Raw genomic sequence first — 25215 nt, 5'->3', positions numbered from 1 at the left:
TGTATAGGTGTAAATTTGTATATAGTTCTTGTGTGTACATTAGTAGGTTAGATAGATTGGAGGTCAGGGCCAGGCTGAGGCAGAGGCGAGAGAGGCTCCAGCCACAGGGCGCAGTGTAGGAAGGGGCGCTCAACTCACTCAGCAAAGACCCCTATTGGGTTTGAAGCAGAGAGAAATAAGGAAAGGGGATACATAGCAGTGACTGCAAGCCAGATAACTAGAGATTAAGGTGTTGGGGGCCCTGGGGCGCCTCTTACTCTAATAGCTATCAGTGTGTGACGGATGGGGTGGGAGGGATGGAGGGGCGGCACTTTGGTGTCCCGGCTCTGTGTGAACACTATTTTGTCGTATTATAGTCTCATTGCATGCATGCTGTAAATAGGAGGCTTTGCCATAAACATTACTGCACTATATTTTTGGCCCCAGCCTCAGTATTTCCTGCAAACTGTGGTCATACCCTTTCCAGTCTCATAACACAAACTATAAGGGAAATGATGTTATGCTTAGCTGCTCCTCTCTGTCAAGCTCTTTATTGGCTACCAATTAACCAGAGGATGCAGTTTAAACGCTTAACCCTAACCTACAAAGCTCTCCACAATCTCTCTTCCCTGTACATCTCCTCACTAGTTTCCAGATACCAACCCAATCGCAATCTCAGATCTGCACATGACCTTATATTATCTTCCTTTAGAATTACCTCCTCGCATTCATGTATACAAGATTTCACACGTGCTTCACCCCTCCTCTGGAATGCCCTTCCACAACAAATCCATCACTCTTCAACCATTTATATCTTTAAACTCTCTCTCAAAACTCACTTTTTCCAACAAGCATACACTCTAACTTAGGCCATTTCCCCTTTTTGCTAAGGCCAAGTAGCACTCCTACTAGATATCCTAAAAACACACAGCCTTTAAGTATGTTTATTGTATACTGCCCAGCCTCTTGTTCCCCCTCATTCCTTTAGATCAGTGATCTGTAAACTTGGCTCTCCAGCTGTTAAGACACTACAAGTCCCACACCGCCACAGTCATGATTCATAAAGGCAAATGCATTGTGGGACTTGTAGTTTGCAGATCACTGCTTTAGATTGTAAGTTTGCAAGGGCAGGGCTCTCTCACCGTTTTGTGTTTTGGAATTCTTTATAAAGTTTATTCATCATGTTACTTTTGTCACTGAAATTGCCATTTCTGTATTTTGTATCGATTCTGTATTTTGTTTATTGGTGTACACCATCGTCTGTATTATTATATACCCCATCATTTCTTACTTATTGCAGTGCCACGGAATATGTTAGCGCTTTATAAATCAATAATAATAATTTGTTTGCAGAAAATGTCCTGCATAGATCTACACATCTTTCTTCTCCCATTTGGCTAGTCTTACCTGGTGGGAGCAAGTGCTGCTCTGGGCTGCAGAAGGGTCGCAGGATCTGGATTCTCACCAGCAGCTCACGATGTAGAGGCTGAACCCCAAAATCCATAGCGAGAAGAGATCCCGCGTGGCTGAACCAGAGGCCAGGAAATACCATCACCTATAGAGGAATATTGTGGAAAGAACATGAGGACGGTTTCGCTGTACTGATGATGAATAACATACAAAGAAATAAGATAACTGTGGTGTTCATTCATACTGTCAGGGCCGTCATCAGAAATGTTTGGGTCCCTACTGGGCCCCCTCACTTCCCTCTGCCCCTACATGGTAAATGACAATTGCAAAAGTCCTGAACACACGAACGTCTGTGTGACCTATTTTCACGCGCTCTCATGTCTGTGAGCACTCTGCGTATGCTCAGTTTACTAAGACTGTAACTGCACTTGCACAGAAAGATCCCAGCTATGGGAGCACGATGGAAAATGCACGCGGCCCGGAACATTGCATGCGCAATGCCCTGCAACCCAGTTGGATTGTGCAGACTTTATAGAAGCAAAACAGATTGGACCGGAAGGGTATTGAGGGAACTGTCACAGGGCCCCTAGTGGCCAGACCGCACTTGAGTCAGATGGGCTGGGATCCACCTCAGTGGACATGTCCCGCTCCCCGCAGTTGCTGAGTATCCCATTGATACAAGTCTGTTATCATGTCCTGTTTGTTCTTGCGGAAGGTGTCAATGCCCCGCGTTTGACAAAGATTTGCCAGATCTGCTTGGCACATGGTCTTGTAGTTCCCGGACATTTTCAAGCCAAATAAAATAAAACTTTTGGGGAGGGGTACTGGCTACACAGTCTCTCTGTATATATAAAGAATATATTGCATTCAGCTACAACCAACGAATTAGTTAGTTTCTCAACAGGGCTAATTTGATAGCGCTATCTGAGATATTTTCAGCACAACACAAAGATCCCAAACGCTGCCAAGCACTGTCACAGGGCCCCTAATGGCCGGACCGCACAATGCCTCCCAATCAGTTTCAGCACACAGACCATGCAATCTGTAGTCGCAATCGGTGCACAGAAACCGCTGGGATTTTGGCAGCAGACGGACTAGAAGGGAGCCTGTGAGTTACGGTAATACAAATTACACACTATTTCCGGGTATAACTGCCACCACCTCTGTTCTAATGGGACAGAGGAACCCACTGACTGGCTGACTCTAGACCTGCAAATAGAAAACGGTTAAACACACTATTTTATCTAGCTATCAACAATAGTAGCGACTCCTCAGAAGCCAGGGTTCAGTTTGTGTGGCTGAATAATAGGTGTAGCCGGACAAATAAATGATGCTCGCGTCGTTTATTATAAAAGCAATATAAATAATTAATACATACAGAAAATCGTTAAAATCAACAATTATAGAGACAAATAATAGCACAGTATGAAATAAAAATGGAAGTAAATACGGATACTTAAGTTCGTGGAAATATGTCCTTTCTGGGAAAATCCGGGCACATAGAAAATGTACTTTGTTTCAGTTCAGGAAAATGGCCGCCAGCCACATGGTCCTCTGGCTGGCTTGATCAGGTGATGGTACACAGGGGAGGACTGCCCCTCCTTGTATGCATCCTGGTTTTATGGAAGCTAGTTTTGGGGTGGGACCAAGCCCGCCCCTCTCATAGGCAAACGCAGGGGGGGGGGATTACAGCTGCCCAGAATCCCCCCTCAGACCAGGGCCGGTGCAGTGTCTGGGGCAGTGGCGTAGCTAGGGCATTTGACACCCGGTGCTAGGTATTGAAAGACACCCCCCCACCCACGGTACACCACCTGCGGCGCGCGAAGCGGCGAAAAATGGGTGTAGCTATGACCGGATGGGGCGGAGCTAATTTAAAAGTGCACCCAAGTTTTAGTCAACCTTTCTCCAGAAAATTCACATCATTGCGCAGCTTTTCTTCAGAAAATACACAAAATGTCAGAAGCTTTCAACATAAAATACACGTAATGCGAGAAAATTTCACCAGACATTACACGTTATGTGAGCAGATTTCACAAGAAAATACATTCAATCATGTCGGCAGATTTGACCAGAAAAAAATCATTCAATCTTGCGGCACATTTGACCAGAACATACACAATGTCAGCACCAGATTTCACCACAAAATACACAATATCGGTAGTTAAACTGACCACAAAATACACGATGTTGGCAGTTAATCTGACCACAAAATACACAATGTCGGTAGCAGATCTGACCACAAAATACACAATGTCGGTAGCAGATTTGAGTGTTGTCACGCTGATAGCCTGGTGGGTAGGTGGTGAAGGGTGAGCAGCCTGATTGCCTAGTGGGTAGGTGGGCAGCCTGCTGGGTAGCAGTGGTGGGTAGGGGGGCAGCAGTGGTGGGTAGGTGGGCAGCCTGCTGGGTAGCCTGGTGGGTAGGTGGGCAGCCTGGTGGGTAGGTGGGCAGCAGTGGTGGATAGGTGGGTAGCCTGGTGGGTAGCCTGGTGGGTAGGGGGGCAGCAGTGGTGGGTAGGTGGCGAGCCTGCTGGGTAGCCTGGTGGGTAGGTGGGCAGCCTGCTGGGTAGCAGTGGTGGGTAGGTGGGCAGCAGTGGTGGATAGGTGGGCAGCCTGCTGGGTAGCCTGGTGAGTAGGTGGGCAGCCTGCTGGGTAGCCTGGTGGGTAGGTGGGCAGCAGTGGTGGGTAGGTGGGCAGCAGTGGTGCGTAGGTGGGCAGCAGTGGTGGGTAGCAGTGGTGGGTAGGTGGGTAGCAGTGGTGGGTAGGTGGGCAGCAGTGGTGGGTAGCCTGGTGGGTAGGTGGGCAGCCTGCTGGGTAGCCTGGTGGGTAGGTGGGCAGCAGTGGTGGGTAGGTGGGCAGCAGTGGTGGGTATGTGGTGGGTAGGTGGGCAGCAGTGGTGGGTAGGTGGGTAGCATGGTGGGTAGGTGGGTAGCCTGGTGGGTAGGGGGGCAGCAGTGGTGGGTAGGTAGCCAGCCTGCTTGGTAGCCTGGTGGGTAGGTGGGCAGCCTGCTGGGTAGCAGTGGTGGGTAGGTGGGCAGCAGTGGTGGGTAGCCTGGTGGGTAGGTGGGCAGCCTGCTGGGTAGCCTGGTGGGTAGGTGGGCAGCAGTGGTGGGTAGGTGGGCAGCAGTGGTGGGTAGGTGGGTAGCATGGTGGGTAGGTGGGTAGCCTGCTGGGTAGTCTGGTGGGTAGGGGGGCAGCAGTGGTGGGTAGGTGGCCAGCCTGCTGGGTAGCCTGGTGGGTAGGTGGGCAGCCTGCTGGGTAGCAGTGGTGGGTAGGTGGGCAGCAGTGGTGGGTAGGTGGGCAGCCTGCTGGGTAGCCTGGTGGGTAGGTGGGCAGCAGTGGTGCGTAGGTGGGCAGCAGTGGTGGGTAGGTGGGCAGCAGTGGTGGGTAGGTGGGCAGCAGTGGTGGGTAGCCTGGTGGGTAGGTGGGCAGCCTGCTGGGTAGCCTGGTGGGTAGCAGTGGTGGGTAGGTGGTCAGCAGTGGTGGGTAGGTGGGCAGCAGCAGTGGGTAGGTGGGCAGCAGCGGTGGGTGGCCGGGTCGGTGCACCTGTAAAAGAAAAAAAAACCATTCACTTACCTGCGGATGAAACCTCTCTTCCGAATCTCAGGCAGCCTCTCTCTCCGCAGCTCCTCTTGAATGTCCCGCGTCGTCTCCCGCTGCGTCATCAGTGCAGGGCTACGGGAAGATGGCCGCCAAAGCCCGCACTGGAGACAAAAATAGACGGCAAGATGGCGTCGGCGGCCATCTTGCCAACTATTTTTGTCTCCAGTGCGGGCGTCGGCGGCCATCTTCCCGTAGCCCTGCTCGGGTAAACTGAGGGCGGCTATCAGCCGCCCTGTCAGTGCCCGTTGCCGGCGCCCGTGGAGGGGAAGCGCCGAAGGAGGGGACCCAGGTGAGGGAGATGTGGGGGGGTATTTCCCCCCTCCCCGCCGACGCTGCCACTCCTCCTTCAGCGCTGCTTCCCCTCCTGTGTCATGAAGGCTTCTGGGGAGGCCTTGATGACACCCCCCCTGGTGCTGACACCCGGAGCGGAGCGCTCCTGGCCGCCCCATGGTAGCGACGCCACTGGTCTGGGGACAGGCACAAGTTGAGACACCAGAATATCTGCAGAGTCAGGTATGAGCACAGCCCTGTGCCCTGCTGTGTGAATGCTTCACTTTTCCCTTCATTACAAATGTTGGCTGTCCTCATTATTATCTGTATCCCAACTGCTCCTGGTCGATCCCATTGTCGATCGGGAGCAGATCGGACATTAAGGAAATAATTGTCAGATCCTGTCAGTCAGACAAGAAATTGCATTATGTGTACCCAGCATGATGTCCTACTATATTATTATACAGTATTGTGCGTGACTGAGGGAGATCTTTCAGGAATCCCCCCCTTCAAAATCCTGGGTTTGCCCCTGCCTATGGTTGACAAACCAATCACAGTTCAAGTCCTTGGAGAGAGATTTAGGTTTACACTTATAAAACGCTGTAACTCAAAACCGATAAATGCCACATTTGCGCTGATAACAGATTAATACACAGTGGATTTGGGGAATCATACAAAAACCAAGAATCCTGAGTCTAGCCCAAGGGGTTGCACCAAAATTAATAACTCTGCTTAAGAATAGACAACAAACTCCCACGATCTCTTAAAACATGCGCAATTTCAACTGTGCCTAAATGTGTTATTTTAGTAGAGATAGTCAGTGGCATTCTGCTACAATCTTACCACAAAATGACTGGCTATATTTTCACTTTGGGCTGTCCATATGACGATATCCTGCTGTGTTGCTGCCATTCTGTCTGTGGGACCACAGTTTTTGACTAGGCCCCCCGCTGTGGCTTTCCTGACTATTCCTGTGTATGCTGTCATTCACAGGTAACTGTGATGCGGTTAATTACCTGGTCAGAGTTGTGACAGGTACGTGTGAACTGTCTTCTTTTGATCAAGTTAATTTAAACCAACATGTCTTCGCTGGTCAGCAAACAGGCTTCAGGAAAATAAAAAATATTCTGATCGCTGCAATGACTGCGCAAATCTACCGGGAAGCGATCAGAAAATCGACTGCGCAAATCTTCCCGATTCGCTGGCGTTTCTCACGGCTGTTCCGTGACAGGAATCAATAGACCACAGGGGGTTGGAAGGAGCCCCAGGTAAGTAGAACGCCTTTTCTCCCATTCGTAACAGGTTTACTTTAATAACTAACTGACTAAGGTAACTCTTGAATGAGCCTTCCAGCACCTCTCATCACATTAAGGGGCTGCCCATGTGTGGCACTGTTTGCCAGGCCCCGGATTCACTAGGGCCCCATACAGCAGTCCCCCCTGTGATGCCCTGAAGGCGGCCCTGTTTCTAACTATAAAACACTGCACATGTGGACAACTTTTTTTTGTGTCTGTGAAAGCTCTCTACCTTTTTATTCTACCTTAGCAGTGTTTATGAGATTCTTGGAAGGAACATTAAAAATGGATACTTATTGCCTTCTTCCCAAACAAAAGCAGAGGCGTACCTATGGGTGGGCAAAGGGGGACACATGTCCCCGGGCACAGCACTGTAAGGGGGCTCAGCACAGCCGCTGCACCCGCACATGCATGAGAGGCGGCTCGCTAGCTGCCCCAAAGTGCCCCTGCTTCTTTCCCTGCCTCTGTAGAGGAGTGCAGAAGCGTTAACAGCAGTAGAAAAAGCGTGGCATGTCTAGCTATCTAAAGGGGGAACATCTGGCTATCTATGGGGGGGGCACAGCTGGCTATCTAAAGGGGGCACAGCTGGCTATCTAAAAGGGGGCACGGCTGGCTATCTAAAAGGGGGCACGGCTGGCTATCTGAACAAGGGAAGGGGGCACATTTGGCTATCTAAATGGGGGAAGGGGGAACATATTGCTATCTTTAGGGGAGATGGGGGCACACCTGGCTATCTAAACAGCATTTGTTCATTTGACTCCTTCCATGATCACGTCCACATTCTGATGTGTGGCCATGCACATTTTGTCCAGGTGGGGGCGCAAAAACTCTTTGTACCCAAGCAGTGAACACCCTAGCTACGCCTCTGAACAAAGGAACAGAACTCTCACACTTACTTCCACGTCCCGTTGTGGCCTCTCTGGTGGAAAGTGTAACGTTGCATTCTCTGTGGTCACATCATCAAATACTGGAACCCCTACTAGATACACCGGAGCATCAGGGAGATTTACTGTAAGGAGAAAAAAAGGAGTATTCTGGGTAAAAAAAAACAAAAAAAACGAACAATATTGAGGTCCAATTTCTAGATTTTTGATTTCCCGCTATGTTTTGGTCTTGGACAGTGTGACAAGTGCATCACTTCCTGTCCAGACAGGAAGTGGGGAGGTCTCCCCAAGAGCGACAGAGACAATTACAAATAAATGAAGTGAGGAAGAGTCAGAATCCCAGACTAGACTTTCCTGCTTTAGCTCATTTCCAGTTTTCATATTAAAGTCAGAAAGTTCCACAGAGGGCATCGCGGCAATTTGGGCGCCGGTGATAACTGCAAGTAGAATACTAAAATTACCGACTGTATAGTAAAGAGTAGAGCAGCCGGGCACATCCAGATAAAATGCCTTTAAGGCATTTTATCTGGATGTGCCCGGCTGCTCTACTCTCTACTATACAGTCATGGTAAATTCTTTTTGAGCTTACAGCACTCCAGGGAAGCCCTGTACAGTGGTCTTGAGCACCTTCCTATCTACCTTGCCAGAATACTAAAATTACCGATATTATACTATCACTGGGTAATTATGATAGTTGAATATCTGTAATTTTTACAGATATTTCACAATGGCCTAACCTTTTTCTCACACGAACCCTGCCTCTACCGAAGCCTAACCATAACCAACTTCCCTGCCCAACCCCAACCACCCCCCTCCACCCCGCTGATGCCTAACCTTTAGGGGCCATTAACCACTTGCCGACCAAGTGGTTTCCCATTGATCTGTGCTGGGTGGGCTCTTCGGCCCCCAGCACAGATCGTATTGCAGGCAGGGCGATCAGACTCCCCCCCCCTTTTTTCCCCACTAGGGGGATGTCCTGCTGGGTGGTCTGATCGCTGCCGCTCTGCTGTGCCTTGCGGGGGGGGGCTCCTCAAAGCCCCCCTCCGCAGTGCTATTCCCCCCTCCCTCTCCTTCCCTCCCTCTCCCTGGCTCTGTGGGCGGTACAGGACGGCGATACGTCCTGTACCGCCTCTGATAGGCTTCAGCCTATCAGACAGCGGCGTTCCCCGGCCTATCAGAGGCCGGGGATCGCCGATTTCCTTTACGGCGCTGCTGCAGCTGCAGCGCCGTGCAGTGTAAACACCGGGGATTTCTTCCCCGCGTGTTTACATTTCGCCTGCAAGCCACGATCGGAGGCTCGCAGGCAGTTCACGGAGACACCCTCCATGAACTGACATGAAATGGCCGCTCGTTCCCATGGAAACCCGCAGACATCCAGTTTACGCCAATCGGCGTTAGGTGGTCGTCAAGAGGTTAAAAGAATACCTGAGACTTTGAATAGTGCTGTATTTATACGTAGCTGTCCGCGACTGGCCAGATTAGGGGACGAGAACGGACTGGCCCAAAAGGACGGCAAGGGAGCCGACGGACCACATGGGGCTGGAGGAAGCCCCAGGTAAGTATAATTACAGCAATATGTACCATCTCAGGTACACTTTAAAGGGACCCTTAAGCAAGAAATATATGGAGGCTGCCATATTATTTCCTTTTATACAATACCAGTTGCCTTGCAGCCCTGATGATGTATTTGGTGGCAGTATTGTCTGAATCATGCCAGAAACAAGCATGCAACTAATCTGTTCAGATCTGACAATAATGTCAGAAAAACCTGATCGTAGGCATGCCTGTTCAGGGACTATGCCTAAAAATATTAGAGACAGGTGAATAGCAGGATAGCCAGGCAACTGGTATAACTTAAAGAGAACCCGAGGTGGCTTGTAAGAATCCTATTAGCACACAGAGGCTGGGTCTGCATATAATGCCCAGCCTCTGTTGCTATACTATTTCCCCCCAGGCCCCCCCTGCGCTCTGCTGTCCCCCATAAATCAAACACCGTGCTAGCTACATCGCAAGCAGGCTGTTTACATCTGCACTGTCACTCTCGCTGCTCCCCTACCTCCTCTATGTCGCCGCTCCCTGCCTGCGTCCCTTCCCTCCCCGCTGATTGGAGGGAAGGGACGCAGGCGGGGAGCGGCGATATAGAGGAGGCGAGGAGCAGCGGAGAGTGACAGTGCAGATGCAAACAGCCGGCTATCGACACCCTGTGTGTCGCTAGCATGGTGTTTGATTTATGGGGGACAGCAGAGTGCGGGGGTGGGGGGGCCTGGGGGGAAACAGTATAGCAACAGAGGCTGGGTATTATATGCAGACCCAGCCTCTGTGTGCTAATAGGATTCTTACAAGCCACCTCGGGTTCTCTTTAAAAGGAAATAAATATGGCAGCCTCCTTATCCATCTCACTTCAGATTGTGTTCACTCATTTTCTAAGTTGTAAGCAGTAGATAGATAGATAGCAGGGGCAAACCCAGGATTTTAAAGGGGGGGATTCCCGAAAGGTCTCTCTCAGCCACTCACAATACAGTATAATAATATGGTAGGACATAATGCTTGGTACACATAATGCAATAATCTGTCCAACTAACAAGATCTGACAATTATTTCCTAAATACATGATCTGCTCCTGATCGACAATGGGATCAATCAGAAGCAGTTTGGATACAGATAATAATGAGGACAGCCAACTTTGCTAATGAAGGGGGAAAGTGAAGGGGAAATGCTCTGTACACATGCTGCTGCTCCATGCTCTGTATACATGCTGCTGCTCCATGACTCTGTGTACAGAGCATTGAGCTGCAGTGTGTGTACAGAGTCATGGAGCAGCAGTGTGTGTACAGAGCATGGAGCAGCAGTGTGTGTACAGAGAATGGAGCAGCAGTGTGTGTACAGAGCATTGAGTTGCAGTGTGTGTACACACTGCTGCTCCATTCTCTGTACACACATTGCTGCTCCATGCTCTGTACACACGCTGCTGCTCCATTCTCTGTACACACGCTGAAGCTCCATGCTCTGTACACACGCTGAAGCTCCATGCTCTGTACACACGCTGAAGCTCCATGCTCTGTACACACGCTGCTGCTCCATGCTCTGTACACACGCTGCTGCTCCATGCTCTGTACACACACTGCTGCTCCATGCTCTGTACACACACTGCTGCTCCATGCTCTGTACACACACTGCTGCTCCATGCTCTGTACAAACGCTGAAGCTCCATGCTCTGTACACACACTGCTGCTCCATGCTCTGTATACACGCTGCTGCTCCATGCTCTGTACACACACTGCGGCTCCATACAAAGTCAACTGTAGCGGGGAAAGAAAGGGGGCGGTGCTGTGAGCTGCAGGATACCTGCAGGTATTCTGGTGTGTCAACTTGTGCCTGTCCCCAGACACTGCACTGGCCCTGGTCTGAGGGGGGATTCTTGGCAGCTGTAATCCCCCCCTGCGTTTGCCTATGGATAGATAGATAGATAGATAGATAGATAGATAGATAGAATACTAACCTCCTGCTCTGCTTTCACAGATAGAGGGCGCTCTGTCCAGACAGGAGCTTCTGCTATACATCTCTCCTGGTATTAGTGACAACCGCACACAGTCCTGTATAATGGGCCCACCCGTGTTTAGCACAGCTGAGGGTCTGCTGCTCACGTCTTTCAGGGACTGTGACATATTAACCCATACTGAAGAGTGGCTGAAACAGAAACAAAAGTAAGCATATTAAATTGTAAGTGTCGGCCCAACAGCTATGTCTTTTCTCGTCCTGGTTATATTATGTTTAGAGCTGTGTTAGCGCACTTTAAGCATCAAGAGGAAGGCTGATTACTGTATGTAAGGGGGTATTCCTTTTATTTGCAGCACTGCTATTTTCTTGATGGATGATCTCTTGGGAGAAGCATTGATCGTAATGGGTTATTTTGCTTTCATGAATTTCCACATCTCAATTTCATGTAATTTTTGCAAGTTACAAGAAAATACATTCAGAGCATTCACTGGTATGTTTTCCCCTAACTAGCGGAAATATGTTTGTGGTAAGCTTGCCTTGTGCCTACTGGGCATGCTCAGGGAACATCAGCTTGAAAAACTGAATTGAATTACACAACATAGCAGGAGAATATTAAAAAATGTTTGTTCTTACGGTGCAAATGCTGCAGTTTCACGTAATGATTACGACTACGTGCCATTGCAAAATCAATTTTGCCAGTTTGTAATCTTGCATGAAGAGTTCACAACATGCACATTTTTCTGCAACGTCGCTACTATGCAAAATTTGCGCTTATCGCTAATCAGGAGTACTTTCCTTCATGAGATCCTTCGCATACTGACCCAACTGCTAAAAATTTAGGCTAGGCTTTCTTTGGGTACCACTTTTTTCTAAGAATTGTTTAATTTTCATAGGCCTTTTACAGGGAAAAATAGGTGTAAATGCAGAAAATATCCATCCATTTTAATTTTTACAGTGCCATAGTCATAAATCAACTCAAAATATATTATTTGGCTCCTCCCGGTTAAAAGGATGCCCTACATGCCATATTTCACCACTAGTTGGGCATGTACCGTACCATTATCACCAGCCAGTGCGTCTCTAACGATTGGATGTGATTTCTAGGGTACACAGTTTGGGGACCCCAGTGCTACACAGATACATTGCTAGACAACAGCAAAGCAATGCAACTATACAGCGTTCATGAAGACAACTGGTAAGGTGAGGTGGGGGTGCTATAAAGAGTTCAACTAGCAGGAGTGCAAACAGGAAATTAATACATAAGCAATACATAAGCTCCAAACAAATGTTTAAGTACACCTGGAATGAAAAAAAAGTGCCCTTAGGGAGGGGGAAGCTTCTGGATCCTAAAGAGGCTTCCCCCATCCTGCTTAGTCAGCGCAATCCAGCACAGAGACCCCCAAACTGGCCGTATCCATAACAAGCCTGTGATGCGCCTCACACAGGCACAGTAGCAGCTTTCCGATGGGCTCCGGCGGAAATAGCTGAGCCCGATCAGATTAGCTCTACTGCGTAGGCACAGACACCTCGTGCCTGGGCAGTAGAGTGGACCTGATCAGGCTCGGCTATTTCCACCAGAGCCTGAAAGCAAAGCCACAAGTGGGCCTGCACAAGGCGCGTCAAAGGCTGGTTATGTGTTGAGCCAGATTAACACTGCACCTTCGTTGGAGGATTTTCAAGGGATTCCAGTGCTGGAACAGGGATGCCGATAAGGACGGGGGAAGCTTCTTTAGGATCCAGAGGCTTTCCTCTCACAAGGTAAGTACCCCCCCCCTCCCCAGGGGCACAATTTTTCGTTCTTGCGTGTTCTTTTGAAGACCCTCAGGCTGTAAGGTACGAAGCCTGAAGGTCCGATACGTCTCTCTTGCTATCAAACACTTTCTTCACCATTGAGGCTATAACAGGAACATGTTCTACAGGGCAAATATCTGTACTCGTAGGTTCACTATTGTAATGGTTTTTAGAATGTCTAGTGCTCTTGATGTATGGTATGGCCAACATATTGTAGGCAGCATAGGCATGTAATATGGTAGACCGCAAAGGAGGTGCTTCACTTAATGGAATATTTAATCTGAATGAATTCCCTGGCAATAGAACACTCAATAGGGTTTCTTCCTAGTATCAAAATAGGACAACATAAACACATGGACTAGAGTCATCTTGCTAAACCTATACATGGATGGGTCCTATCTGTGCCTCCAGTATTGGCATCTGATAGCCAACTTGGTGCCAAATAATTTTTTTTCCATAGTTTTGGCTATGCGGAAGACGCACCTGGGTCTATCTCGAATGAAATATCTCAGAAACAGGAACTTCATAAAAGGTGACCAAAGTTGTTTTTGTACATCCCTCATCTCCCTATGGTCCTTGAAAAAATGAGTAATGAATGCTAGATTAGTGGTTTCGTCAGCTTCAGGTTTTTTTTGTTTTTTTTAATGAGGAGTTCTGATCTGTCTATAGCTCTTGCTTTCTTCCTAGATCCTTGTATAAGTCTGTTGGAGAAATGTCTCTTGAATTTTGTGGAGGTCATAAGTTCTCAGGTCTGAACAGTTTTTTTCACACTCGCAGTAACTGACCATATGGTATCTCCCACCAGAGATTCCTCTTACCTCTTAAAAGACTCCTGGATGAAGCTAAGTTGGTCAGTTGAGGTTATATACACAAGGTCCCCTCCAGGTATGGAAGTGCAGCGACTACGAGCCTCTGACAGCGGCTCCCTCACCTGGTTTAACCAATAACAGCGCAGATGGTCACGGAACACTCTACCACCCCGAGGACAGGAGGAATCATCTGAAATAAGGGTCAACAAACTGTGGTTAGAACCTGGCCTAAAAAACTATGAGACAAGGACATACACAGGGTCAAACATACTACACATGGTTTAACACATAGTTAAACTATTTTTATTAGTACTTCCGGATGCAAATGGATCCAATGTTAAAGCGGTTAAAAACCCTGACATAATATTCAATAAAATCATGTTTACCTACTTTTTATATGCCATACGGTTATCATATTTGCATTTGTGCATAAGTATTATTTTTCATTTAAAAGTTATAGATTTCCAAAAGTACAGTTTTTTGCTTTGTGAGTTGACTTTGTATTTTATTAATAACTGGTTTTATTCATTGCTGTTTTGCAGCCAGACATGCTTTCAGTGTCTCTCTGTCTCCAGCAGCTTCTCAGCAGTCAGAGAATGTGTCACATTCCTCACTTGATACATTTAAGTAAACACAATATAACATTATCTGAAGTTCGGATGCAGCAGCATTTCACTGCACTCAACTTTCAAGCTCTGTGTGTAACCCTTCCAATGCTGGTCTAGTAAAAAAAAAAATGCTAATTGCATATAATATGCTGTAAATAAGGTTTTAGTGCAAAGATGAAATGCAGGGTTATATTCCGCTTTAACCTACGGATCCATTCACATCCATCTGTTCAAACGTATCTGTTCCGCACCTATTTTTCCAGACCGCTGAGCCCAGCAGACCGGAAACGGAAGATGAAGTGCTGCATTGGGGGCAATGAGAGAATGGCAAGGTTTCTTCACACTAGTGAAGAAATGAACCATTCTGAGGGCAAAATCCACTGGGGGTAGGGGTCTGGGGGGGATGTGGGGATGCTCAACTGGGGGTGGGGGTCTAGGGGGGGTGTGCGGACGAAGTGCACCTGAGCGGATGGGTGAGGGAGGAATGGTTTCTTACCAGGCTTCAGTCCCTTTCAAATGCATCACACGTTGTGTCATGTGACTACCATGCTACCGTCTTCCGGGTTGAAGGATGAAGCGTGGTAGTCAAGTGATGCGACTTGGGACGCAACGTGGGATGCAATTAAAAGCGGAAGACAGAAGCCTGGTAAGCTAACCCTCCCTCACCCGCCCCCTCAGGTGCACGGATCGGTGGAAGCGAGTGAAAACGGATCCGGTTGACTGGTGATCTGTCGTTTTTACCGGATCCATTTGGCTGAAAATGCCAGTGTGAAATGGCCCTCAAGGCCGATTCCCACTTGCAGCGGATCAAAATGGATCAATTTAAAACAAATCAGGGGTTTTTTGTTGTTGTTTTTTTTAAACGGATCCGTTTTCCACAATCTTGTGCTTTTGTAGCACACGTTTCCAGTCATTTTAACGTATCATAAAAACATGGTGGGTGTTTTTAATATGGTAATGTACTTTTTTTTACCAATAGGAAGCAGTTGGGAGTGGTCATGCTGTACCAAGCAATTTTTTACCCATATGGCCTTGTTTAATGTACCGCTTTAATGTACCGTTTAATGTTAATGTACCGTTTAATGTTAATGTACCTTTTTACGTGTTTACATGTAAATGTTAATATAACGAATGTTAATGTATCGCCTGTTTAATGAACCACTAAAATACAGCTTGGTTGGCATGTTTGAAGCCCTGTTCGAGTTCTGCTTGTAAACAGGAAGTCCACAAAGATGATGCTGAGGGGGGCAGCAGGAAGTTTAGGCAATCCGCTTTGGCATAAGATTTGTGTGCAAAGTTCTGTGTGTGAACGGAAGTTGCGTTTTTGCATTGGCTTTCATTGCCACCATGGGGATCCGCTCTTCGGAAAAAAGTGTCAAGTTCAGAATCTCCGCTTAGTTTTCAGGAACATATCCAACGGATCCATTTTTATTTGCAAGTCAAAATGGCCAATACTTTTTACATTACAATCTGTCCCTCCATTTATGTCTACTTCAATTTTTGGGAGTGGACAAAAACTTTTTTATTATAAACATCAAACATTTTTAATTTCATTATTTTATAAAAATCTAAAATTTTTTATTGCTGGTGTGAACCAGCTGTTAACGTTATTCTGTGTATCACAGTGAACAATCCCCAAACAGGGAGACAGTACCAGAAGCTACCAGCAGGTGGCGCTCATGTAAAACCGAACACTTTACCACTTTTATACATTAGTCAAAACAAAGATTAGTACTTTATGGCCATTTTGAAAAGAAGCCTAAAATACACAACTAGTTTCCCCTCGGGTGCAGGGATTAGCATGTTGGGACAGGGAATTAATAATTGTGGGATTCATCATAGATCACAGAGGCGCTATTCGTGTTTCTACCGAGCTACTGTTTTTTGTCCCCTATTCAATTGCCTGATGAAGCACGTTGCATTTCTTGGGGAGCCCTTAATAAATTAAATTATTTGATTCAGACAGTTGTTTGTGTCTGCTTTCCGGAGGTAAGTCCACCACTGCCTCCCTAGCTATTTTAAAGTTTTTATCATTTTTATCCTGTTGGCGCCTCTGTTCTCTACAAATACAATTGTGGGATTGTTCATCATGGGAATCAGAAATGTATTAAAGAAAACCTGTACTGAAAAAAAGTTCCCCTGGGGGGTACTCACCTCAGTAGGGGGAAGCCTCTGGACCCTATCGAGGCTTCCCCCGTCCTCCTGAGTGGCGACAAATCCGACAGACTGTGCAATATTTACCTTTTCGGCCTCCAGCGGCGGCGCTGTTGCGGCTCTTCTGAGGGAGATAGGCGGAAATGGCCAATCTCTGTCGGGTCCACTCTACTGCGCAGGCGCAGGAGACATGCGCCTGCGCAGTAGAGCGGCCCGACGGATATTTTCGCCTATCTCCGTGGGAAAAGCGGATGCTGCACCTGAGCCAAAAGGTAAATATTTACATTGCCACCGCTCCGGGAGGATTTTCTTCGCCGCCGTGGGACCGAGGAGGATGGGGGAAGCCTCAATAGGATCCGGAGGCTTCCCCCACCCGAGGTGAGTACCCGCCAGGGGAGTTTTTTTCAGTATAGATTTTCTTTAAGATGAAATGGGGCCCTAGGCAAGAAGATTTAGTAAGATTTGGTGGGGGCTAGCATTCACCAGGCCCCTAGACTTTCTCCAGGCCCTAGGCAACCGCCTAGGTTTGCCTTGTGGATGATCCAGCTCTGATGGAAATGATCTGCCAATCTTCACGCTTGTCTTCCCTCAATCCCTGGTAGGTCTTTAAGGGCCTGATGCATAAATGGCCGGCAAATTTGCTGGGTGCACGTAGAGCATGGCACTTTTACTGGTACTAATGGCAAGTGAGCAGAGCATGTTACACCATTACCAGTAATATAGGTGAAGGAGGAGGAAACAGTTGGCACTGCAGTAAAGGACAGCCGACACTGGGGACATGCAGGCAGGGTTCACACACTTCTCTCTAGCTGTGGTACAATCTGCGTGCTCTGATATAGGTGGAAGGCAGCATGCAACAGTGTTGCTATAAAAGGTCACATAACATTACAATGAAGTGTGGCGGTGCGGTGGGTGCTGGGGACAGGTGCCTGACAGCCGTTTGTAGCCTAGCCTCCGTGGAAGCGCATTTCTAGCGCAAAACGGCTGTCAGGCACCTGTCCCCAGCACCCACCGCACCACCACACTTCACTGTAATGGTATGTGACCTTTTATAGCAACACTGTCTGTGTACTGCTCTATGTGCCTAGCTTGTTGGAATAAAGCACCTGCAGTGCCGATCATCCTTCTCTTTTTCTTCATTCACGACTATTACCAGTAAACAACAGCAACTAAGAATTTCAAGGAAACATCTGAGGTACAAAATAAAATGAGATGTACTCACACGGGGCTTCCTCCAGCCCCTGGCAGGCGCTGTGTCCCTCGCCGCAGCTCCAGTGCCCCGGGATCCTCTCCGTTACAGATGCCGACCTCTGCTCCCGCCAACTGCTGCGCCTGCACGGAACACTCCAGACCACGTGAAAGTGATTGACAGCAGCTCTCATGCAGGCGCAGTAGATGCTGACCTGGCGAGGTCGGCATCTGAAAAGGAGGGGATCCCAGGACTCCGGAGCTGCAGCGAGGGACATACTGGGCTGGAGGAACCCCTGAGTAAGTAGATCTACTTTTTTTTCGTAGCTCGGATGCTTCCTTTAACATGCACTGCTCTCCTGGTATCGATAAAATTGACGAGCGCTACCGCCGTATGGCAAATTTACAAGCCATTTGTGCATGCGGCCCCATGTGTTCCCCCATGTGTCCTCATGTACATGTGCCTTCACTCTTACTGAGGGGAGGGCCGGTTCTCTCATGATGCAAAGTGAAACATTTGCATCAGGCGCAGAGATTACAGGGGCGGCATGTTTGTGCTGTGTTAACACTAACAGCATGCAGTCAGAGTAGGAGGAGAAGTGAGAGGAGATCGAGGTGAAGAGGTCATCATTGTGGAAAAGCAGCTTGTTGTGCTGTGTGAGGAGTCTGACAGTGAGTGAGGAGGGGGGAGGTTTCATTTGACTTGCACTGCAGAGGGGAGGAGGTGGCACTGCTGTCCTGACTGAGGAGGAATGGAGTGGCTGAGGGGGAGCAGTGCGTTTGTCAAAAACTCACAGCCAGCCAGTGTGCTATTGTATTGATCTGCAGCATGTCATGTGAAAATATTAAATGGAGCAGAGTAAATTTTTGGGTGTTGTGTGATCATTCCAAAATGGGGAGGGAAGTGTTGGGGGGGGGGGGGGGGCAGGGGGCGCATCCTCACAAGCAAAAAGTCTAACACCGGCCCTGGAGGGGACATTGCAATACATGTGAGGGAAATGGCAATTAAAAGGAGCCTGAACTGAGAGTGATATGGAGGCTGACATATTTATTTAATTTGAGACCATATCAGTTGCCTGGCTGTCCTGCTGATACTCTGCCTCTAATAATTTTAGACCCTGAACAAGCATGCAGATAAGATGTTTCTTAAAAAGATCTGAAAAGATTACCTGCATGCTTGTTTCAGGTTTGTATTTCAGACAATACTGCAGCCAAAGAGATCAGCAAGACTGCCAGGCATCTGGTATTGTTTAAAAGATGTAAATATGGCAGCCTCTATATATATCTCACTTCAGGTTCCCTTTAATGTGGGGGATTTAGCAATAACACTGGACAATAAGTTTTTTTGCTTCCAGAATAAGTTTTGGTGTATTTGATAAGAGTTTTGATCCCGTTCACAAAACTAACTTCCATATTGTCTCATCGCTTGAGGTTTTTGAAAAGCTGCCAATTTTGTAATTTAATGTAAAAAAAACAAAAAAAAACACATTTTTTGCTTCATCAAAACTTTCATCTGTCTCTTATAGATTTGTAGCGGATTAGGAAAAATCACATGAAAAAGTGTATAACAAACCGTTTTAATGAAAAATTACATTTTACGGTGACCATTAACGTCACAATATTTTGCTCAGATGCGATTATTCAATTAGATGTGCGGGATCGTAAGTAATCAGAAGTTAATTAACAGGTTGATTAGGGCACTTTCTCTCTTCAGACATGATCGCAAAATCCAACATTCTATATATCAATTGACCGCAGACTCGTTTCAAACTGATTTTCTTCACACACAGCGTGGTTTTCTGTACAATTCGATCGTAATAATTTAATCTAATGATTGCATCTGTGGAAAATATTGTACCGTTAATGTCCACCTTAAAGTATACCACAGCCGAAGGACTCTGGTAAAAATGGAATGTGCAGTGGGTAGAGGGTTAAAAGCAAATATTTAGGGCTTGAGCCCACTGCTGCGTTTTTAAAAGGTGGTTTAATGCATTTTTGGGCGTTTTAAGGCATTAAAGCGTATTTAAACACATTAAAACGCATCAAACATGTTTCAAAAACGCTTGAAAAAAGCATGCGGTTCTATGTGTATTTTAAAAATGCAGCAATGGGATCAGGCCCCTACAATCAGTTACATTCTCCCTGGCAACTTCCATACCATTCCATGTGTAGCCCCCTCTTCCATGTGTAATATCCATGTACTGCAACCCCTCCCATTCCATGTGCAGTCCTCTCTTCCATGTGTAATATCCATGTACAGCAGTGCCCCTCCCATTCCATGTGTAGCCCCCTCTTCCATGTGTAATATCCATGTACAGCAGTGTCCCTCCCATTCCATGTGCAGTCCTCTCTTCCATGTGTAATATCCATGTACAACAGTGCCCCTCCCATTCCATGTGTAGCCCCCTCTTCCATGTGTAATATCCATGTACAGCAGTGTCCCTCCCATTCCATGTGCAGTCCTCTCTTCCATGTGTAATATCCATGTACAACAGTGCCCCTCCCATTCCATGTGTAGCCCCCTCTTCCATGTGTAATATCCATGTACAGCAGTGTCCCTCCCATTCCATGTGCAGTCCTCTCTTCCATGTGTAATATCCATGTACAACAGTGCCCCTCCCATTCCATGTGTAGCCTCCTCTTCCATGTGTAATATCCATGTGTAATATCCATGTACAGCAGTGCCCCTCCCATTCCATGTGTAGCCTCCTCTTCCATGTGTAACATCCATGTGTAATATCCATGTATAGCAGTGCCCCTCCCATTCTATGTGTAGCCTCCTCTTCCATGTGTAATATCCATGTACAGCAGTGTCCCTCCCATTCCATGTGCAGTCCTCTCTTCCATGTGTAATATCCATGTACAGCAGTGTCCCTCCCATTCTATGTGCAGTCCTCTCTTCCATGTGTAATATCCATGTACAACAGTGCCCCTCCCATTCCATGTGTAGCCTCCTCTTCCATGTGTAATATCCATGTACAGCAGTGCCCCTCCCATTCCATGTGTAGCCCCCTCTTCCATGTGTAATATCCATGTACAGCAGTGTCCCTCCCATTCCATGTGCAGTCCTCTCTTCCATGTGTAATATCCATGTACAACAGTGCCCCTCCCATTCCATGTGTAGCCTCCTCTTCCATGTGTAATATCCATGTGTAATATCCATGTACAGCAGTGCCCCTCCCATTCCATGTGTAGCCTCCTCTTCCATGTGTAATATCCATGTACAGCAGTGCCCCTCCCATTCCATGTGTAGCCTCCTCTTCCATGTGTAATATCCATGTGTAGCCCCCTATTCCATGTGCAATATCCATGTACAGCAGTGCCCCTCCCATTCCATGTGTAGCCCCCTCTTCCATGTGTAATATCCATGTGCAGCCTCCTCTTCCATGTGTATCATCCATGAACTGCAGCCCCTCTCATTCCATGTGTAGCCCCCTCATCCATGTGTAATATGCATTAACAGCAGCCCCTCCCATTCCATGTGCCGCCCCCTCTTCCATGTGTATCATCCATGTACAGCAGTGCCCCTCCCATTCCATCTGCCGCCCCCTCTTCCATGTGTATCATCCATATACAGCAGACTCCCTCCCATTCCATGTGCAGCCCCCTCTTCCATGTGTATCATCCATGTACAGCAACCCCTCCCATTCCATGTGCCGCCCCCTCTTCCATGTGTATCATCCATGTACAGCAACCCCTCCCATTCCATGTGCAGCCCCCTCTTGCATGTGTATCATCCATGTACTGCAGCCTCTTTCTTCCACGAACATCCAGAGCTTTCTTCCTTGAGCATGAGTTTCCCTTTTTCCTGTGTTGCTCCCCATTTTCAGCTCCCCTTTCCTATGTAGCAACCACTCTTCCATATCCAGACGCCCCCTTGGGCTGCAGCCGCCCAAGGCCCAGGCCTCTGCGGCCTTTCCAGAAATCCGGCCCTGGGAAAGGGGGTGGGGCAACATGGTTGCATAGTTTATGAGGGGTAGGGGGAAAATGCCGTATTGTTTTATTGTGTTGACTAACGCTTGCCTCTCCATCATTTCCAACTTTTACTTTATTTCAAGTATCAATTTTTAAATCTTTAAACAGGTCACACAAAATAAAAAAAAATACCTAAAAATGCCCCCCCCCCCCATAATATAGCCCCCATTTAATATCACCACACATGGATTTTCCTACCAGTCAGACATTGGCCATCAGGTAGCTGTACGCCATACACGGCTCGGAGATCTGTTCCATGATTGGCCTTCAGCCACACTTCCACGCTTTGTCCTGTCTGAGCCACTGCTGGGCAGTGCAGCTCCACCACGTCCACTGACACAGCGACGGTCACCGTGGCCTGTGCGCCAGGCTCCTGTCCCTCTGCTCTTACTTTCAGCCTGTATCTCCCAGGCACACTGTATCTGTGGCAGGTCACTCCGCCAGCAGTGACAACAGGCTGGCTTCCATCTTGGAATTCCCAAATAAACTGAGCCACGGGTATTGAGGCCACGACACGAAGCCTCACAGGCTGGAACATGGCTTGATAAGCAGGGCCTGAAAGTGAGACCGTCACCTGTAAAGAGAAAGCACCACCGAATAAATGTTTAACGAAACTGAAAAAATAGATGCGTCAGATGTGGCCAAAAAATTGACCCCCTCAGAGATTTAGTATTAACAATTCCTGCTGCCTGCCTGTGCCGCCCCATTAGCCCGGAGATCAACGAATGGGAACATAGTTCCCATTCATTGATCTAAGTGTATGTTCCCATTCATTGATCTAAGTCCCCGGCAGAAAAACCAACGGCTTCTTATTAGAGGCCGCGGTCTTTCTGAGCAAAAAAAAAAAAAAAAAAAAGAAGTTTCCCATCCTTCATATGCTTCCTAGAAGCGAGCACTTCGCTTCCAGGGCTAAAAACAAAAAAAAAAATTAACTGTGGCCATCTTGTGGCCAAGAAGTAAAACTACATCTACATACATTTTTAAATAAAATAAACCCACATTATTACATTTAAAATTAACTGTTTATCTCCCACACCAAAAATTACCCAAATAAAATTTTTAATAAAAAAAAATTGCAATTAAAAAAAAAAAAAAACAGTTACCTAAGGGTCTGAACTTTTTTAATATGCATGTGAAAAGGGTATATTACGAACATTTTTTAAATGATAAACTTGTAAATAGTGATGGACGCAAAAATGCACCTTTATTTCCAAATAAAATATTGGCACCATACATTGTGATAGGGACATAATTTAAATGGTGAAATAACTGGGACAAATGGGCAAATAAAATACATAGGTTTTAATTATCGTAGCATGTATTATTTTAAAGTTAGAATGGCCAAAAACTATATATATATATATATATATATATATATATATATATATATATATATATATATATATATATATATATATATATAAAATATATATACACACATACATACATACATACATACAGTGGGTTGCAAAAGTATTCGGCCCCCTTGAAGTTTTCCACATTTTGTCACGTTACTGCCACAAACATGAATCAATTTTATTAGAATTCCACGTGAAGGACCAATACAAAGTGGTGTACACATGAGAAGTGGAACGAAAATCATACATCATTCCAAACATTTTTTACAAATAAATAACTGCAAAGTGGGGTGTGCGTAATTTTTCGGCCCCCTGAGTCAATACTTTGTAGAACCACCTTTTGCTGCAATTACAGCTGTCAGTCTTTTAGGGTATGTCTCTACCACCTTTGGTCGTCAAGTGGTCAACAAGTTGTTAAATAAATATGATACTGTATTTTAGTGTACATGTAACTAATGCGCCGGGAAATTTGGGCACAAAGTAAAGCTGAAAAATGGCTCATCCAGCTCCTCAGGTATGATGTACCGTAATTCAGCTGCCAGCCTTTGCTGGCGGCCGAGTTACGCTGTTTTTACTACTGACTGAGCACCGGTATAGCCGTATGTAACTCACATTACGTTCTAAAAGCGGCGCCTGGTCCACCCAAATTTCATGCATCGGTTTTGCTTGTCTTGTGATTTTACTCCATTGAAAGAGCGAAAATATTTAAAAAAAATGAAATGCAAATGCAAAAAAAATGCATGAAAACCGCAAACGCAAAACATCAAAAAAAGCAGAACTGCACAATGCAGAAATCTCATGGTTTTCCACACTGCCTAGTGTGCTCTAAGCCAAAAGGTTTTCTTTCTCCTAATTACTGATGACTGCAGTGTGAGGATAATGCATCTGCATGGTTATCATCTGATTTGCACAGCGATTGGTTAGGGATCGTTTAAAAGGTCACACTGAATGTTCCTCTTGTTGTGCCCTAGAATTATGCACCGTGACTTGCAAAACATGCCGACATCTGGTCACCAGCGTAGTTAATTTGTTTGTGCACAAATATTTTTCAGAGGAACATCTCTTTTTCCATTCACCCCTCCAAAACAAAAGCCACGCTCACATGCTCTGCGATAAGTACAGCTTTTCTTCTTCAACTTGCGTATTACCGAAATCCCAATGTTTTGGAATGCGAAGGATCCCTTTGCCAAGTGGTAGATCAGCTGAATGACAGAGTACTTGGCTGCCAGCATAGTGCATGGGATTCTGCTTAATAGGTACTTGTTGGATACCAAAACACCTTTTATGGCTAGGTAGGAACAAGATATAGGTATGGAAATGGAATGGGAAGAGTTGGGGGACTGCATTGAAACTCCCACTAAAGAGAGCCTATATAGCACCCCAGGCCTGGATTTACCTCACAGTAGCCTTTAGACACAGATGTCCTGGCACCTTAGACTTCGCCCTCCATGGACCTACAAATCCCCCACCGCACTGCACCGCAAGTGTGCAGGCTGTCCCAGCTGTCACTTCTCCCTTACTTTCCTTGCCCATCATAGGTAGCTACAGGTGCGTGCGCCTTAGTATTAGGTATCCAGAAGGTCTCTCGATATTAGGTAGCTAGAGGTGCCCCCAAGTATTAGGTAGCTAGAGGAACCTCAGTATTAAGTAGCTAGTGCCCCTAACTGAAGGTAGATCTCATCAGTGGAATGTCAAGAGCAGGCTGAGGAACCTCTCATTTACACTCTCATCAGGACTCTGCATAGGGAAGGAGGGAGGGAGGCGCTCAGGGAAGGAGGGAGGGAGGCGCTCGGGGAAGGAGAGTGAGCCGTCTTTCCATCATCAGGTGCCTTTAGGCACTTGCCTATAGTGCCTTATGGTAAAACCAATCCTGTAACACCCATAGGATTCTCCACCTTATAAGACTTCACCTCATAGATAGCACAGTACCTAGCTCCTGTTTTCAGGGTTGTCGAGCAGAAGTTACACTAATTCATATATGGTGGCCCAGCCCTAAATTGTCCAAAGTTTTGTCCAGATATTGGCATAACTACAATTCATGGGGCTTCCCAGAAAAACTTTGATAGCCCCCCCCCTCCAATGTTTACACCCCTTCCCTTGCGTCCCCTTGGTGACCCTCTCAACATGGGGGTCCATCTTACAGGGGTCATAAACCAGTGTAGCCATCATTATCTTCACACCCATAATAAGTGTACCAAAACACCCGATTTGGAGGATGGTCCCCTGTACTGGAGGAAAAGAAGGTTATTAGTAGGGGGCCCCCCACAGTTCTGGGCCTCCCTGCAGTGGCAGGGGCTGCTCCCCTATAGTTACATCTCTGAACACTCGCTCTAGAGTCTTCCGAAAGACTCCTCTCTAGTGTCTTATAAAAGACCATTTTTAAATGCTACAAAA

At 46.9% G+C, this 25215-nt stretch overlaps 1 protein-coding gene across 1 annotated transcript in view; it reads right to left on the bottom strand.

Moving 5' to 3' along the window:
• LOC137540937 (polycystin-1-like) overlaps nucleotides 1-25215 on the bottom strand; it is a 228347-nt gene that overhangs the window by 159028 nt on the left and 44104 nt on the right. The window contains exons 11-15 of the mRNA XM_068262113.1: nucleotides 21662-22037; nucleotides 13548-13728; nucleotides 10940-11127; nucleotides 7453-7565; nucleotides 1387-1534 (exon numbers count right to left, since the gene is read on the bottom strand). Coding sequence (XP_068118214.1) covers nucleotides 1387-1534; nucleotides 7453-7565; nucleotides 10940-11127; nucleotides 13548-13728; nucleotides 21662-22037 — 1006 coding nt within the window. The remainder of the gene's footprint in view (nucleotides 1-1386; nucleotides 1535-7452; nucleotides 7566-10939; nucleotides 11128-13547; nucleotides 13729-21661; nucleotides 22038-25215) is intronic.

The sequence above is a fragment of the Hyperolius riggenbachi genome, chromosome 12, assembly GCF_040937935.1.
Source record: "Hyperolius riggenbachi isolate aHypRig1 chromosome 12, aHypRig1.pri, whole genome shotgun sequence".
Lineage (NCBI taxonomy): Eukaryota > Metazoa > Chordata > Amphibia > Anura > Hyperoliidae > Hyperolius > Hyperolius riggenbachi.
This window is presented reverse-complemented; position numbering and strand designations above follow the sequence as displayed.